The sequence below is a fragment of the Ranitomeya variabilis genome, chromosome 6, assembly GCF_051348905.1.
Source record: "Ranitomeya variabilis isolate aRanVar5 chromosome 6, aRanVar5.hap1, whole genome shotgun sequence".
Taxonomy (NCBI): Eukaryota; Metazoa; Chordata; class Amphibia; order Anura; family Dendrobatidae; genus Ranitomeya; species Ranitomeya variabilis.
Window position 1 is genome coordinate 139,641,475 of NC_135237.1, and position 18,571 is coordinate 139,660,045.

An 18,571-nucleotide genomic window follows, 5' to 3' on the forward strand; every position below is an offset into this window, starting at 1 on the left:
GCCATGATTACAGGTTCATACTCCAGTACTGGATTGGAAATCAATGTCTGTGTCTAGTTGGGGTTGTCAAGGGATACATGGTGATGTTCCTTTGATGTCAATTTCTTCTTCCACTCCTTCTGAAGTCCCTGAGTTTTTGTCGGATTACCAGGATGTATTTGATGAGCCCAAGTCCAGTGCCCTACCTCCTCATAGGGACTGTGATTGCGCTATTAATTTGATTCTTGGTAGTAAGTTCCCTAAGGGCCGACTGTTCAATTTATCTGTGCCAGAACATGCCGCTATGCGGAGTTATGTAAAGGAGTCCTTGGAGAAAGGGCATATTCGCCCGTCTTCGTCGCTGTTGGGAGCAGGGTTCTTTTTTGTGGCCAAGAAGGATGGCTCTCTGAGACCCTGTATAGATTACCGCCTTCTCAATAAAATCACGGTCAAATTTCAGTACCCTTTGCCTCTGCTGTCTGATTTGTTTGCTCGGATTAAGGGGGCTAGTTGGTTTACCAAGATTGACCTTCGAGGGGCGTATAATCTTGTGCGTATTAAACAGGGCGATGAATGGAAAACAGCATTTAATACGCCTGAGGGCCATTTTGAGTACCTGGTGATGCCATTCGGGCTTTCTAATGCTCCATCTGTGTTTCAGTCCTTTATGCACGACATCTTCCGGAAGTATCTGGATAGGTTCATGATCGTATATTTGGATGATATTTTGGTCTTTTCGGATGATTGGGAGTCTCATGTAAGGCAGGTCAGGATGGTGTTCCAGGTCCTTCGTGCTAATGCGTTGTTTGTGAAGGGCTCTAAATGCCTCTTTGGAGTTCAGAAGGTTTCCTTTTTGGGCTTCATTTTTTCCCCTTCTACTATTGAGATGGATCATGTCAAAGTTCAGGCCATTTATGATTGGACCCAACCTACATCTGTGAAGAGTCTTCAGAAGTTCCTGGGCTTTGCTAATTTTTAACGTCGCTTCATCGCTAATTTTTCTAGTGTGGTTAAACCTTTGACTGATTTGACGAAGAAAGGCACTGATGTGGTGAATTGGTCCCCTGTGGCCGTTGAGGCCTTTCAGGAGCTTAAACGTCGTTTTACTTCGGCCCCTGTGTTGCGTCAGCCAGATGTTTTGCTCCCTTTTCAGGTCGAGGTTGATGCTTCTGAGATTGGGGCAGGGGCTGTTTTGTCTCAGAGAAGCTCTGATGGCTCCTTGATGAAGCCGTGTGCTTTCTTTTCTAGAAAGTTTTCGCCTGCCGAGCGTAATTATGATGTCAGCAATCGGGAGTTGTTGGCTATGAAGTGGGCATTTGAGGAGTGGCGACATTGGCTTGAGGGAGCCAAACATCGCGTGGTGGTCCTGACTGATCACAAGAATCTGACTTACCTCGAGTCCGCCAAGCGGTTGAACCCTAGACAGGCTCGATGGTCACTGTTTTTCTCCCGTTTCGATTTTGTGGTCTCATACCTTCCGGGATCTAGGAATGTGAAGGCTGATGCCCTTTCTAGGAGTTTTTTGCCTGATTCTCTGGGAGTTCCTGAGCCGGCTGGTATTCTTAAAGAGGGGGTGATTCTGTCTGCCATCTCCCCTGATTTGCGGCGGGTGCTGCAGGAGTTTCAGGCTGATAGACCTGACCGCTGCCCAGTGGAGAAACTGTTTGTCCCTGATAGATGGACTAGTAGGGTTATTTCTGAGGTTCATTGTTCAGTGTTGGCTGGTCATCCTGGGATTTTTGGTACCAGAGATTTGGTTGCCAGGTCCTTTTGGTGGCCTTCCTTGTCACGGGATGTGCGTTCTTTTGTGCAGTCCTGTGGGACGTGCTCGGGCCAAACCTTGCTGTTCTCGTGCCAGTGGGTTGCTTTTGCCTTTGCCTGTCCCGAATAGGCCCTGGACACATGTTTCCATGGATTTTATTTCTGATCTTTCTGTCTCTCAAAGGATGTCTGTCATCTGGTTGGTTTGTGATCGGTTTTCTAAGATGGTCCATTTGGTACCCTTGCCTAAATTGCCTTCCTCCTCTGATTTGGTTCCATTATTTTTTCAGCATGTGGTTCGTTTGCATGGCATTCCGGAGAACATTGTGTCGGACAGAGGTTCCCAATTTGTTTCTAGGTTTTGGCGGTCCTCTAGTGCTAAGATGGGCATTGATTTGTCTTTTTCTTCAGCGTTCCATCCTCAGACAAATGGCCAAACCGAACGAACCAATCAGACCTTGGAAACCTATCTGAGATGTTTTGTTTCTGCTGATCAGGATGATTGGGTGACCTTCTTGCCATTGGCCGAGTTCGCCCTTAATAATCGGGCTAGTTCTGCTACTTTGGTTTCGCCTTTTTTTTGTAATTCTGGTTTTCATCCTCGTTTTTCTTCGGGGCAGGTTGAGTCTTCTGGTTGTCCTGGTGTGGATTCTGTGGTGGACAGGTAGCAACAAATTTGGACTCACGTGGTGGACAATTTGACGTTGTCTCAGGAGAAGGCGCAACGTTTTGCTAACCGCCGTCGCTGTGTTGGTCCCCGACTTCGTGTTGGGGATTTGGTTTGGTTGTCTTCTCGTTATGTTCCTATGAAGGTTTCTTCTCCTAAGTTCAAGCCTCGTTTCATTGGTCCTTATAAGATTTCTGAAATTATCAATCCTGTGTCGTTTCGTTTTGCCCTTCCAACTTCTTTTGCCATCCTTATGTGTTCCATAGGTCGTTGTTGCGGAGATATGTGGCGCCTATGGTTCCTTCCGTTGATCCTCCTGCTCTGGTGTTGGTTGAGGGGGAGTTGGAGTATGTGGTGGAGAAGATTTTGGATTCTCGTATTTCGAGACGGAAGCTTCAGTACCTGGTTAAATGGAAGGGCTATGGTCAGGAGGATAATTCCTGGGTTTTTGCCTCCGATGTCCATGCTGCCGATTTGGTTCGTGCCTTTCATTTGGCTCATCCTGACCGGCCTGGGGGCTCTGGTGAGGGTTCGGTGACCCCTCCTCAAGGGGGGGGGAATGTTGTGAATTCCGTTCTCGGGCTCCCTCCTGTGGTCGTGAATGGTACTTTGGTGAGTTCTGTCCTTGGACACCCTCTGGTGGCTTTGAGTGGAACTGCTGATCTTTGAGGTTGGCTTTCTCAGCTGCTCTCGTTTATGGCTTCTGCTCGCTTCCCTATTTAACTCTGCCCAGGTCGTTAGTTCATGCCAGCTGTCAATGTCTCAGTACTGGTTCAGATCTCTCTTGGAATTCTCAGATGACCTGACTACTCCAGCAGAAGCTAAGTCCTTTCTAGTCATTTGCTGTTTATTGGTTTTGAATATATTTTTCAGTACATGCTATGTTTCAGTCCAGCCTGCTATTATGATATTTCCTTGCTAGCTGGAAGCTCTGGGGGTGCAGAGCTGCACCTCCACACCGTGAGTCGGTGTGGAGGTCTTTTTGCACACTCTGCGTGGTTTTTGTAGTTTTTTATACTGACCACATAGTTCCCTTTCCTATCCTCTGTCTTTCTAGAGAAGATTCGGCCTCCTTTGCTAAAATCTGTTTCATTCCTGTGTTTGTCACTTCCCTCTTAACTCACAGTTAATATTTGTGGGGGGCTACCTTTACTTTGAGGAATTTCTCTGAGGCAAGGTAGGCTACTATTTCTATCTTTAGGGGTAGTTAGCTCTTAGGCTGACAAGAGGCGTCTAGGGAGAGTTAGGTATGCTCCACGGCTATTTCTAGTGTGTGTGATAGGATTAGGGATTGCGGTCAGTAGAGTTACCACTTCCTCAGAGCTTGTCCCAGGTTTTCTATTTTAACCATCAGGTCACTTCGGGTGCTCCTAACCACCAGGTCATAACAGTCTCCATAAGAAGCATTTTAAGGTCCTGGAGTGGGCTAACCAGTCTCCCGACCTGAACCCAATAGAAAATCAAACTCAATATTGGCCAGCCACAGCCCCAAAACCTAAAAGATCTGGAGAAAATCTATATGGAGGAGTGGGCCAAAATTCCAGCTGCAGTATGTGCAAATTTGGTCAAGAACTACAGGAAACATCTGACCTCTGTAATTGCAAACAAGGGTTTATGCACCAAACATTAAGTTAATTTTCTATTATATCAAATACTTATTTCATGCAATAAAATGCAAATTAATGATGTCTAAATCTTTCAATGTGATTTTTCTGGATTTTTTTAAGATTCTGTCTCTCACAGTTGAAGTGTAAAATTACAGACTTCTCCATTCTTTGTAGGTGGGAAAAATTGCAAAATCGGCAGTGTATAAAATACTTATTTTCCTGACTGTATGTTTAACATTCAAACTTGTTTTAAAGAGTCTTCCATTTTCAAACGATACATCACTAGTGATGAACGAATTACGAATTACTCGAGATTTCCCGAGCACGCTCGGGTGTCTTCCGAGTACTTTTTAGTGCTCGGAGATTTAGTTTTCATTGCCGTAGCTGAATGATTTACAGCTATTAGCCAGCTTGATTACATGTGGGGATTCCCTAGCAACCAGGCAATCCCAACATGTACTATGCTGGCTAACAGATGTAAATCATTCAGCTGCGGCAATGAAAACTAAATCTCCGAGCACTAAAAAATACTCAGAGGTCACCCGAGCGTGCTCGGGAAATCTCGAGTAACGAGAATATTCGCTCATCACTATACATCACCTTTAAATGGAGATTAGATGTCAATGAAAGTCTTTTAGGAGTCTATTGTGTTCTTCACTAAAGTCATTTTATTCAGGTTATATGTACATCACATAATAGACGTTCTGATGCAAATTTGAATAAAAAAATACGTAATAGCTGGCCATTACTGATATTTCCTAAAAGAACACATTTGCCCTTTTACTTAAGCTAAAAGCTGATAAGTTAGGATAACAGAAAACAATTACATAGCAGCTAGAAAATATAATTATGTGCGGTTATAAATAATTAATATGGCATTTACACTGGCTGTGGTGTCACTATAAATAAGAGCTTTGGGGAACAATATGAGAATGTTAGAGAAGGAAATGCTGCTTTTCTAATTATAGTTCTTTGGTTCATAGCTAGATAATTGGTCGATGACACAAGATATAAGCGTAAAACAAAATAACATTTACTCCTGTCCCATATTGCAGTTAATCATTCAAAGTTGTAGAGAAAGACACCCATACAAATGCCCCCTAATTAGAGATGAACAAATCTTTAGAAATTTGAATTCACCAGTTTCTGTAAATTCTTTAAAAAGTTAGATTTTGGTGTATTCCAATTGCCCTGAAAAGAAAGGCATAGCAGTCTCAAGTCTCCTGGGACTGTATCAGTAAAGTGTTGTGGAATAAGATGATGCTATATAAGGCCCCATCACAAGTCCATTTTTTGTGTATGTATGCGATCTGCTTTTTAAGGACCACAAAAAGGTGAAACTTTAGATAGAAATTTGTCATGCCGCTAGCGGTGACATCAATGAGGTGAATGGAGTTCATTGGCTATGAACTCCGCTCCTCTTATTCACGTCACCGTGAGACACTGAGCTTGTGCTATCACGTGCAGTTCAGTGTCTCTGCTGGATGTCAGGCTGAATGTTTGCATCATGCCAACATTTAGCATGGCATTTAGATGTAGCAGAGCTAGACTTGTCAAGAGACCAAAAAAGTGATTGCTCCTAAACCTAATAACTGGTTGGGCCACTCTTAGTAGCAACAACTGCAATGAAGCATTTGCGATAACTAGCAATGAGTCTTTTACAACACTCTTGAGGAATTTTGGTCCACTCATCATTGTTGTAATTCAGCAACATTGGAGGATTTCAGAGCACAAACCACCTTTTTAAGGTCATGCCACAGCATTTTAATTGGATTAAGCTCAGGATTTTGACCAGGCCATTCCAAAGTTTTAATTTTGTTTTCTTAAGTCATTCAGACTTGCTGGTGTGTTTTGGATCATTGTCCTGCTGCATAACCCAAGTACACTTCAGCTTGAGGTCACAAACAGATGGCTGGACATTCTTCTTCAGGATTTTTTGGTAGTCAGCAGAATTCACGGCTCCATTTACCACAGCAAATCTTCCAGGTCCTGAAGGTTCAAAACAGCCCCAAACTGTAACTCTACCACCACCATATTTTTTGCTGTTCATATGATGTTACTTTTCTGAAATGCTGTGTTACGTCTATGCCAGATATATTGGGACATACACCTTCCAAAAAGTTCAACTTTTGTCTCGTCAGTCCACAGAGTATTCTCCCAAAAGTCTTGGAGATCTTCTAGATGTTTTCTGGCTAAACTGAGACAAGCCTTTATGTTCATATTGCACAGAAGGGGTTTTCATCTTGGAACTCTGCCATACACGTCATTTTTGTCCAATCTCTTTCTTATGGTGGAATCATGAACACTGACCTAAACTGAGGCAAGTGAGGTCTGCAGTTCTTTGGATGCTGTTGTGGGTTTTTTGTGACCTCTTGGATGAGTCATTGCTGTGCTTTTGAGGTAATTTTGGTCAGCTGGCCACTCTTGGGAAGGTTCACCACTGTTCCCTGTTTTCGCCATTTGTGGATAATGGCTCTCACTGTTGTTTGCTGGAGTCCCAAAGCATGAGAAATGGCTTTATAACATTTTCCATACTGATAGATCTCAATTACTTTGCTTCCCATTTGTTCCAGAATTTCTTTGGATAGCAGCTTGATGTCTAGCTTTTGAGGACCTTTTGGTCTACTTCACTTTGTCAGGCAGATCCTATTTAAGTGATTTCCTTATTGAGAACAGGTGTGGCAGTAATCAGGCCTGCAAGTGGCTGGAGACTTTGAACTTGGCTTCCCAAAGATGTGATAAACCACAGTTAATTTATGTTTTAAGAGGAAGGGGGGCTATCACTTTTTCACACACGGCCCTGTAGGTTTCGATTTCTTTTACCCTTAATAATAAAGACCTTCATTTAAAAATGTAATTTTGTGTTTACTTGTGTTATCTTTGTCTAATATTTAATTTTTTTGGGTGATCTGAAACATTTAAGTGTGACAAACATGCCAAAGAATAGGTAATCAGGAAGGTTCAAACATTTTTTCACACAACTCTATATGGCAATGGGTAAACAGAGGGCAACCAATCTTCCCTGCTGTTTTTTCACACACTATCTGTACAGTTTATTCAGAGGTTTTTGTCATTTTCTTCCTATTTCTATTGATAAGCTGTGTGCTGTGACATCCTCTCAGTAAAACATATTTCCCCCCCTCCCCCGAAATGGTTGCTGCACCGCATCCCTTGCCTCTGCTTTTATACAGACTATGTTAGGCTGTGCTATATGATGTGACAGCTACAAGGCTTTGTTTGAAAGTCTGCCTACTCATGTGCCCTTTCTGGCTGATGTATTCTTCTGCATTGTGTAGAATAGCTGCAGTCATGGCTAGGTCCAGCAAATTTCCTAAAATTCAAGACAAATTTGAATTGCATCGAACTGATTTGTTCATTGTCTCTACTTGACTTTGATTTACTCAATTTTTGCTCTAATGGCGGCGTTTTTGTCAGAGTGCTGTCTATGTGTGCAACAGAAAGCACATCGCAGTGAGCAATGTTAGCCTATTTGTAAATACTTTGGTCTGTTTGGAAAAAAAGCAAAGCATGCTCTTTTCTGGTTCACTATTCTGAAGAGAACTTTGAATGTAATAGCAGGCTGCCACTGCACACATCCATGATGCAAATGAACAGACGATGCAGATGAAAACACGGTGCCTGTCTCATCCCCAATTTGACAGCACATACATTTTACTGAACTCAACATAAAACTATAAAAATGTCATAAACTTATAACCACCTAAAAATGAATGCCCCCCCACCTCCATACCCTAGAGGTAAGGGGGATAACTTCCACTTTCAAAGCAGCACGCAGCTTCTTTTACAGACACATACTGTAAAAACATCAACTATGATGAAATATTAAGCCCTTCATGACCTTTGACGTATATTTACATCAAACGTTGTGTCCCTTTTGATGTGGGATGGCACATCGAGCCCACGTCTTTGCCCGCACATAATATGACTCATTTAATCCCGATGGTGTTTTGTGCTTCTGTTCCCCTACAGTTTTTCTACTATCATGTGCCTTTAAGAGCCCCAAGTGGAGCGGAGTTCCTCCTTTAGCTGTTAACCAATCATTGACAGTGGGATTCAACACACACCGGCCACCAGCACATCATTTATCCCACCCATTGGACCTTCTGTTATGTGATCACGGTGGGAATGGGTTGTCATGACAGCCGGGGGCCTGCTGATAACCCCCGTGCCTGTCATTACAATCCTTCTGTGAGTTCCGACCCATGGCTGGCATTCATAGATCGTGATTTTAGCTATACATAGCTGTGCTGATGCACTGCTATATATAGCACAAGCGATCGGATGATCTGAGATTCAAGTCTCCTAAGTGGACCATTAAATTCAGTGTAAAGTAAAAAAAAAAACAATAAAAAAATATGAAACCCCCCCCACAAAAGTTCAAATCACCCCCTTTTAAAATATATATTTTTAAAATGCATATATTTGGTATCGCTGCGTTCAGAAATGTCTGATCTATCAAAATATGCAATAAATTTATCCAATCGGTAAATGGTGTAATGAGAAAAAAAATCAAGACATCAGAATAACAGTTTTTTTGTCTCTTCAATATTGCAATAAAATTAAATTAGAGGCGATCAAAATGTCTTATCTACCCCAAAAGGGTATTAATAAAAATGTCAGCTCAGGGCACAAAAAATAAGCCCTCAAAAAGCCCCATATCCCGAAAAATTAAAATGATATAGGTCTTAGAAAATGTTGACAAAAGATAGATTTTTTTTTCTTACAGATTTCTGCAATTTATTCACCACTTAAATAATAAAAACAAAAAACCTAAATATTTGATATCTGGGTGCTCATACTGCCTTGGGGAATCATATTTCCAGGTCAAAAAGAAAAAAAAAGAAAAAATTTTTGCCGAGCGGCTTTAGATCAACGTATGATTTTGGGATGTGCGGTTCATGCTCTTTTTTTTTTTTTTTCCACAAAGCATGTACTTGTCTCTTTTTTTGGACCAGCACTCCTCCCATTTGGCACAGGTGATTTTAACTAGCAGGAGACTGCAAAGTAAGGGGTCTAGCCCATTTTGGCTCTCACTGAAGAGCTGGAGGAAGGTGAGTTTAAATGCTCCTTTCATTTTGGTGCTGGTGCTGTGTGGCGGCCATTGTTGCTGTGGCTTTGTGCTGGTGGGGCGGCGCGGTCTGGAGTCATGGGGGCTCAGTCTCGCAGCATGGGTGCTGTGGGGCAACAGGCCGTCCGCCCCACTGGTGCATGGCCGCTGCGGCGGTGGTCGCCGCACGGCTCCGCTCCGTTAGGGTGTTAGGACCCACTACGAGGTTTGCCGTGAAGTGGCAGTGGGCTTCATACAGTCTGTTCAGAATGTTAAACTGAAAACCTCATGTTCAGTATATAAATTTTTGCCGAGCGGCTTTAGATCAACGTATGATTTTGGGATGTGCGGTTCATGCTCTTTTTTTTCTTTTTACACAAAGCATATTTCCAGGTCAGTTTTACTATATAGTGAACACGGTCCGGGTCCTCCCATCTTCTTACAATGACGTCCTCTTCTTGTATTCACACTGCGGCTCCGGCTCCGGCGCAGGCGTACTTTGTCTGCCCCGATGCTGGTGAACTTAGCTCACCTTCGATTTTGGGGGAGACATGTTCCCTTTAAATGCTCAGCTGGATTCAGGTCTCAGTGGTTAATTATCTCCATAATGCTTAGCAGGAAAATAATGTATTTTCTATATTTCTATTGTGTGGAAAGCACCAACACATTCAAGGTCAAATTTAATCCCAGGACCTCAGTTCTGCAAGATAACGGTGCTTAACATGAGCAACTATGCTGCCTCCTGACACTGTAAGAGTAATAGTAGATTGCTTTGGGCAATACATCGTGTGAATGTATTATATCAAGAAACATTCAAAAAAGATGAAATAAAGCTCCTGTGACGTCATACTACTTACGTTCTGATAACTACCATCAGGCTGTATCCAAAAACACCAATTATTATTATTATTATTATTATTATTATTATATCAAGAAACATACACAAAAGATGAAATAAAGCTCCTGTGACGTCATGCTACTTACGTTCTGATAACTACCATCAGGCTGTATCCAAAGACACCAACCCCAACCATGAAATAGGAAAGCGGGAGTCTGAACTTTAGCCACCCGATTGTGCGTTGGTTGTTGTAGAAACCATAGAACAAAACAGAATATTTGGCATATCCCTGTAACATAAAATGTGAAGAGCTAATACTACACAACACTCCTGATATTGTTTCAGAGAAACTTTTATGTATTATTTACAATAGTACTTAACATTTTTTAAGATTTAATTTTATGCTGTATCTGACAGAGACAAAAAAAGCTAATTTGTAATACTATTAACATCAAACAATAATTTTTAGCTACTGTAAGGGTACTGTCACACTCTGCAACTTTCCAACGATCACGACCAGCGATACGACCTGGCTGTGATCGTTGGAAAGTCGTTGTGTGGTCGCTGGAGAGCTGTCACACAGACCGCTCTCCAGCAACCAACGATGCCGAAGGCCCCGGGTAACCAGGGTAAACATCGGGTTACTAAGCGCAGGGCCGCGCTTAGTAACCCGATGTTTACCCTGGTTACCAGCGTAAAAGTAAAAAAAAAAAAAAAAAAAACCGTACATACTCACATTCCGGTGTCCTTCAGGTCCCTTGCCGTCTGCTTCCCACTCTGACTGAGTGCCGCTGTAAAGTGAAAGCAGATCACAGCGGTGACGTCACCACTGTGCTCTGTACTGCCTTACGGCCGGGAGTCAGTCAGAGCGGGAAGCAGACGGCAATATTTTTGTTTTGTACTATTTGCTATCGTGGGATCTGAATGGAGGTCCGTGCACCTGAACCAATGTACAAGTGGTGAATAGAGATGAGCAAACCCGAACAGTAAAGTTCTGCATCCGTACCAAACACCTGCTGTTCGGATGCAGGCACCATACACAGATATCACCAGGAAGTCTGTTACTGTTTTGGTTCGGCCCCCTGAACACCGGGTGTTTGTTGCACTGTCATGTGCATAACAGCATGGCAAACACTGCTTCTGATAGGCGGTATAATCATTAGAGATTACTTTTTTCCTCTTTATGGCTGGCCTGAATTGCCAGTACGTCAGCGATCAGGAAGTCAGGACTCTGAAAGAAATAACCCTTTGATATGTTAGATAAAACAATATATTTTACAATATTTTATACCTCAAAGTCCCAAAGGACTGAGAAATCCATGGCATGATTTTCTTCATTTCTAGGCACTGTTTTTCTTGGTACACTGCCATATGGTAAACCCATTAATATCTGTTAAGAAAAGAGCAATTATGGAATGGGCTTTAAGTTCATTGTGAGAGCAGTGCAATAAAAATGCCTAATTTTGTTGCTGAATGATTTAACCGTAAAATTATTTTAACCCACCATTGCGTGGTAACCGTTTTTTTTTTTAAATATTCTCTATTGTCAAATGTCATGGAAAAATTTATAATACTCTGTTTTAAAAATGGAGACATTAGCACATAAAATTAAAGAAAAAATTGATGTAAAGGGGTTGCCTGGGTCGGGCACAACATATTGTTGATCCATCTAATAGCTGTCACTTGCAGCAGCCAGATGTGAACACCTTGAATGGAGCTGCAAAATGCAGCATCTATCAAAAGAATTGCTGTGCGGTACCCAATAGCAGGCAATATACACAGAATAGAGCAGCGCTTTGCAGCTCTCTTCAAACTGTTTACATCTGGCTGACACCAAAAATGTCATCATCATCATTAAATTTTAGCACTGAATTTTAAACTACAGAAGCATTACTCAACAATGTGATTATGATAGGAGACCATTATTAAGAATATGGTTTTCAGATGCAAAAGAAGGTGAATTAGAAATCTGTTAGGCTATGTTCACATGTTGCGTTTTTGCAGGGTTTTTTTTAATGCAAGGTTTAAGCTGATTACAAAAAGTAGGTTTTGCTTAGTTTTTGCTGTGTTGTTTGCTTAGTTTTTGCTGCATTTTTATTGCTGTGTTTTTGTCATGGTACATTTATGTCTTGAACATGCTGATCAAGTTTAGTGAATAGAAAAATAAAAATGTCATCAGGTTTTGGCACCAAAAAAAGCAGCAAAACCTGATACCTGCATTTTTTTCAGTGTTTTTTGCACTACCCATTGCTTTCAATGGATGAAAAACTGAAAGCAGTGACATGCTAAAACCGAAGTTCTTTGACAAAACAGTCAGGAAAAAAAACCAAGCTATGCACATGAGATTTCTGAAATCACATAGACTTTACTGTTACTGTTGTGAACACAACTTTAGATTTTATTTTCAGGCACTCTTCATGTTATCCACACATCCATCAGTCTAATTTTGTCTATAAAAATGCCTTCTTTGTTGTTGCTAGTAAAATGCAGATGACTAATTTTTATTCTTTACTGTGAATCTAGTTTTAGTCTTCAGTATATTTAAGTAAAATTGACTATTATATTTTAGTACAAATATTTATTCATTTTTGAAAATACTTATACAAAGTTCCATACCTCTGGAATTACTACAAGTCCAAATATAAGACCAAATAGAACCAAATTTACTCCATACATCCACCTCAGGAATATAAAGTAAGAGGCAACTGAAGACCCAAAATGACCTTAGAAGAAGGAAAGCAAAAAAACAAATAAATCACAGTCTCTGTACAAATTAAAGAAGCACTCTCATGAAATGTTTTATTACCTAAACCTGTGTAAATGTGTATGTAATGTTCTGAATGTTTCCTTCGCAGATCCGGTCCTTTTCTCACCCACGTGACTGCAATTTTGACTCGTCTGATGATTTGTGTGTGAGCCAGATGTTGCATTTAGGGTTCATTCCCACTTGCGATGAAATTGAACAAATGCAATCCGAATTTTTAATTTTGGACCAATGTTATTCTATCATTGTCTGTTCCTCTGCATTTTTTTCCAGCTTGGATCGGATCACGATTGGACTGGAAAAAACTTGCAGCATGCTGCGATTGTAATCGGAAATCGGATCGCATCCCACAATAGAAGTCAAGGGGTGCAAGAAAATCGCGCAGCACTCGGACCAAAACAATATGGCTATGGAGTTAGTAGTGGAGGCGTCTTATTGATGTATCTCCCTTACTAACCTTGGAGCTTGATGTCACCTGACAACACAAAGGTGACATCAACCCCCCAACTATCACCCCACTTGCCAATACTACAGGCGAAGTGGGAAGAGCGAGGCTAAGTGCCAGAATTTGCAAATCTTAGAGATGCACCTTTTCTGGGGCAGCTGAGAGCTGATGTTTTTATATTGGGGGGGCAATATCCACGGCCCCTTCCTAGGCTATTAATATCAGCCCGCACTGTCTGCAAAGCTTTTGCTGGTTATTGACCCCTTTCTGCCATCGGATATAATAGTACGTCCGATGGCAGAACCCCCACTTTCATGTGGGCTCCGGCGGGACATGTCAGCTGTTTTGAACAGCTGACATGTGCCCGCAATAGGCGGGGCAGAATTGAGCTCCGCCCGCGCCTATTAACTAGTTAAATGCCGCTGTAAAACTCTTACAGCGGCATTTAACAAGCGCTGCCGGACATCAGGATGGAAATGCGCACACCGGTGACCCCGTCACATGATCGGGGGTCATCGGTGCATCGGCATGACAACCAGAGGTCTCCTTGAAACATCCATGATTGTTGATACCGGATTGCTATAAGTCCCACCCTGTGGTTGGTGCTCATAGCAATGCTGTAATTCTACTACATAGAGGCGACCTGAGCATCGCCTCTATGTAGCAGGGCTGAACGGGCTATGGTAGCTTCTATTCTTCCATGGAGGCTATTGAAGCATGACAAAATTTTTAAAAAAGTTTTTAAAAATATGAAAAAAAAATATATAAAAGTTAAAATCACCCCCATTTCGCCCCAATCAAAATAAAACAATAAAAAAAATCAAACCTACACATATTTGGTATCACCGCATTCAGAATCGCCCGATTTGTCAATAAAAAAAAGAATTAACCTGATCGCTAAATGGTGCAGCGATAAAAAAGTCAAAACGCCAAAATGTTTTTTGGTCGCTGCAACAATGCATTAAAATGCAATAACTGTGCGATCAAAAGAATGTGTCTGCACCAAAATAGTATCATTAAAAACGTCAGCTCCTCACGCAAAAAATAAGCCCTCACCCAACCCAAGATCACAGAAAAATGGAGACGCTACGGGTAACGGAAAATTGTGCATTTTTTTTTAGCAAAGTTTGACATTTTTTTTCACCACTTAGATAAAAAAGAACTTAGACATGGTTGGTGTGGGATTGCACTTTTTTTGCAATTTCACCGCACTCGGAATTTTTTTCCTGTTTTCTAGTACACGACATGGTAAAGCTAATGGTGTCGTTCAAAAGTACATCTTGTCTTGCAAAAAGTAAGCCCTCACGTGGCCATATAGATAGAAAAATTAAAAAGTTATGGCTCTGGGTAGGAGGGGATCGAAAAACGAAAACGCAAAACTGAAAAAAGGTCCGGGGGATAAGGGGTTAATTATGTGGGGGACCTTACATCATTTATTGGGGGATCCCCTATTTTAATAGCAAGTAAAGGCTAAGTATACAGGTGTGGCTGATATTAATAGTGTAAATGACAGATAATTGCTCTATGTAAAAGCTCATGTTAAAATCGCATTGCAATCGGATAGCAATCACACTGCATTTGGATGTAAATCGGATGCTAGATGTGAAAAATCGGATTGTACTTTCATGAAAAACACATGACACTCTCATGACACTTACATTACACTCGTCCGACTTTGCAGGAACAAAATCGTACTGATTTTAAAATCACTAGCGTGACTCCAGCCTTACAATGTAAGCCTATCAAGCCTCGTTCTGATGATTCACAGACGTAGGGCTCATACTCACTTGTGAGAAACTCAGATGAGTCTCGCATGTTAATAACCGGCACTGCACAAGGCACTCAGGAGCAGAGCGCTCAGCTGCATGTATGGAGCGCCCCCATGGGGCCGTGGGGTACCCGGTACCGGGTCCTGCGGCTCACAGGGGGATGTCACGGTAGCTGACTCGGTCCGTGGCCCTGGGACGTCCATGTAAAAAGGAAAGGTCTTTAAAGGGATAGAGTTTATGTTCGTGACACCACCTGTGGTATTCGGTCAGGGTGACAGACGCTGCTTTAAGGGGTCCTCTGGGGTGATGTTATGGCAGATAGATGGTATACCTTCCCACAGGTGAAGTATGTCCCCAGGGCTTCCCAGTGTGTAGATGGTGGATGGTGAGAGGCACAGAAAAGAACGAGGACACAGGGTTACAGTTTCTTTACATTTACTGAAGACTTCAGCATCCACAGTCCAGGGTACCAGATCACAGGGCATGCAGAGTCTGGCTGGTTTGGAGGCAAGTCCAGAGTCCCCTTGTCCAGGTGGAAATCAGTAGCCTTCCCTTGCGCTGCAGTGTTGTAGTTCCTTACTGCCTAGGGCTTCACATAAGGTCCTCACAGATGTAATGTCTTTCTCTCTGTCCCCCATATAGGATAGGACAAACCCGTATGACTGGTAGCTAGAGGCTGTTTATAGGGACTCTAGCATGCCCCAGCCTCCAAAGGTTGCCACCGTGCCTCCTGGGTGTAGGGCGGACAGGTAATGTGAAATTAGCTGTCCTGCCGGTCTCTGGAGCAAGGCATAAAGGTCTTTGCTCCCTCGGTGTTCTGGCTACTGGGATTCTGCGCCTCAGAAGGAGGCAGCCTGTATAGGGCTGGTCCCCTTCTGGTATCCTCTCCTTTGCTACGACTTCCTTCACGCTCACTGCAATACAGTTCTGCCTTCTGTGTGTCTCTTTCTAGGGGCTGCAGCTCTGGGGGCATGCACAGCTCTGTGTCCTTTCTCCTTCATTCTCTGACAGGTCCCACAGATCCCACCCCTGTCAGGGGCCAACTAACTGAGCTGAGCTCAGCCAGCAACTAACTAACTTTCCCTACAGGCGACCAGTTTTACTTATGTGGGGAGTGACCTAATAAATAGGAGCAAAAGCTCCCCCTGGTGGCCTGGAGTGTGAAATGTGTTGCATGTTTGTGATACCTGGATGCAGTTATCTTTGCCTCCACCACTGCCTCCACCACTGCGACGACCAGGACCCTGGGGCGCCGCATGTATTTCTATGCGGCCGCACGCTCCGCTCCTGAGTGCCGGGTGCAGTGTCGGGTATTAACATGTGAGACTCACATGAGTTTCTCACAAGTGAGTATGAGCCCTTACATAGTGAATTCTGGCTCACATATAAAACACCAGTATGACTGGGTGAGGACTTATTTTTTGCATCCTGATCTGATGTTTTTACTGGTATCATTTTGGGGTGGCTATGATGTCTTGATCGCCTCCTATTGCATTTTATTGCAGAGTCCAAAAAACTAAATTCTAGCATTTCGATTCTTTTTCTGGTCATGCCGTTTACCGATCAGATTCATATTTTGATAGATCGAACATTTCCGAATGCAGCGATACCAAATATTGGTATTTTTTATTGTTTTATTTTCAATGGGGCATTATGAGTGATTTGAACTTTTTTGTGTTTTTTTATTTTATTTTGTGTTTTTATAAACTTTTTTTCTCACTTTTTATTGCATTGAATAATCCTCTTGGGAGACTTGAAGCTGTGATCGTGAAATCGCTTGTGCTACATGTAGCAGAGTTTCAGCCCTACTATGTGTAGCATTAATCTTGATCTTTTCTGGAATAGCAATTTCATAATGACAGACACTGTCAGACCCATGTTTGTCATGACAACACATCGGCACCCCCTCCAATCATGTGACAGGGGTACCGTTGGGCAGGATTTGTGACACACTTCTGACTGGAGCATGTTAAATCCCTCTGTCAGCGATTGACTGCGGGATTTAACTGGTTACTGGTTAACAGCCGCAAGTTCTGCTTCATCCGGGGCTGTTAAAGGCACATGACAGCTGATTAGATCAGCTGTCATGTGCAGAGAAAGATGCAGGCTCAGCGCTCGAGCCAGCATCAAAGTCGGGAACACAACCTACTTGTACAACATAACTATACGTCATATGTTGTAATGGTATTTGCAAAAGGAGTTTTTTTAGCAGAACGTAGCAAAAACTCTCCAAAACCTCCTCAAAAAAACTAAAACTTCTAAAAATTGGGAATTTCTGTTAAATGGCTATGTGAACACTGAGTTTTTGGAGGAGTTGTTAGTGTGAAACGGGGCAGAAAATCTCCGAATCATAAAATTCCTCAAAAGCACACGGGTATGTGCACACGCTGCGGAATGATGTGCGGATTTTTTCGCACTGATTTTGGTAGATCCGCAGGTAAACCGCACTGCGGATTTACTGCGGAGTTACCGTGGATTTACCGTGGTTTTTCCGCTGTTTTTGTGCAGATTCCACCTGCAGTTTTACACCTGCGGATTCCTATTGAGGAGAAGGTGTAAACCGCTGCTGAATCCGCACAAAGAATTGACATGCTGAGGAATAAACAACGCAGTGTTTTCGCACGTTTTTTTCCGCAGCATGGGACTGCGGATTTTGTTTTCCATAGGTTTACATGGTACTGTAAACTCATGAAAAACTGCTGCAGATCCGCAGCATCAAATCTGCTGTGGATCCGCAGCAAAATCTGCAGCGTGTGCACATAGCCTTAATGACCTGCTCAGTTTCTGTTCCGAACATGCTACGAAAAGACTCCATGGTGCACATAGCCAACTTATGCTCCATAAACTCTGCAACAAGACTGATTGTAATAAATGTAAAAACATGATATATAGTCATAAAGAGAACATAACAATTAAAATGTGATTTTATGCAGAATGTCACATACTTTCCACCTCTTTGATCTTCATTTCCCATGGTATGCAGGCTGTTTTAAAATTTTCAAAATCTCTTTTAAATTTGATCCATTTCTGTAAATAAGAAATATTACTTGTAATAACCATTGTGTTAAAATAAAATGAATATACTAGCTGTGTTGGGTTGGCTCACACTCATTACCGAACAGTAACATCAATAAATACATTTTATTTGACTCCATGCTTGGCACTTTTAGAATTTTAACTTTTGTGACTCATTACCCCTGTATTTTATATTGTCTGCATGACAACATTAAGGGTACTGTCACACATTGGCACTTTGATCGCTACGACGGTACGATCCGTGACGTTCCAGCGATATCCATACGATATCGCTGTGTCTGACACACAGCAGCGATCAGGGATCCTGCTGAGAATCGTACGTCGTAGCAGATCGTTTGGAACTTTCTTTCGTCGCTGGATCTCCCGCTGTCATCGCTGGATCGTTGTGTGTGACAGCGATCCAGCGATGCGTTCGCTTGTAACCAGGGTAAACATCGGGTTACTAACCGCAGGGCCGCGCTTAGTAACCCGATGTTTACCATGGTTACCAGCGTAAACGTAAAAAAAACCAAACAGTACATACTCACATTCCGGTGTCTGTCCCCCGGCGTTCTGCTTCTCTGCACTGTGAGCGCCGGACGGACGGAAAGCGAGCACAGCGGTGACTTCACCGCTGTGCTTTCCGGCTGGCAGACAC

At 42.5% G+C, this 18,571-nt stretch overlaps 1 protein-coding gene across 1 annotated transcript in view; it reads right to left on the reverse strand.

Annotated features, from left to right (window-relative positions):
* The window catches only part of LOC143782014 (transmembrane channel-like protein 2), a 279,149-nt gene that overhangs the window by 226,598 nt on the left and 33,980 nt on the right, over positions 1–18,571 (reverse strand). Inside the window, exons 3-6 of the mRNA XM_077269057.1 lie at positions 17,844–17,925; positions 12,537–12,643; positions 11,212–11,310; positions 10,067–10,209 (exon numbers count right to left, since the gene is read on the reverse strand). Coding sequence (XP_077125172.1) covers positions 10,067–10,209; positions 11,212–11,310; positions 12,537–12,643; positions 17,844–17,925 — 431 coding nt within the window. The remainder of the gene's footprint in view (positions 1–10,066; positions 10,210–11,211; positions 11,311–12,536; positions 12,644–17,843; positions 17,926–18,571) is intronic.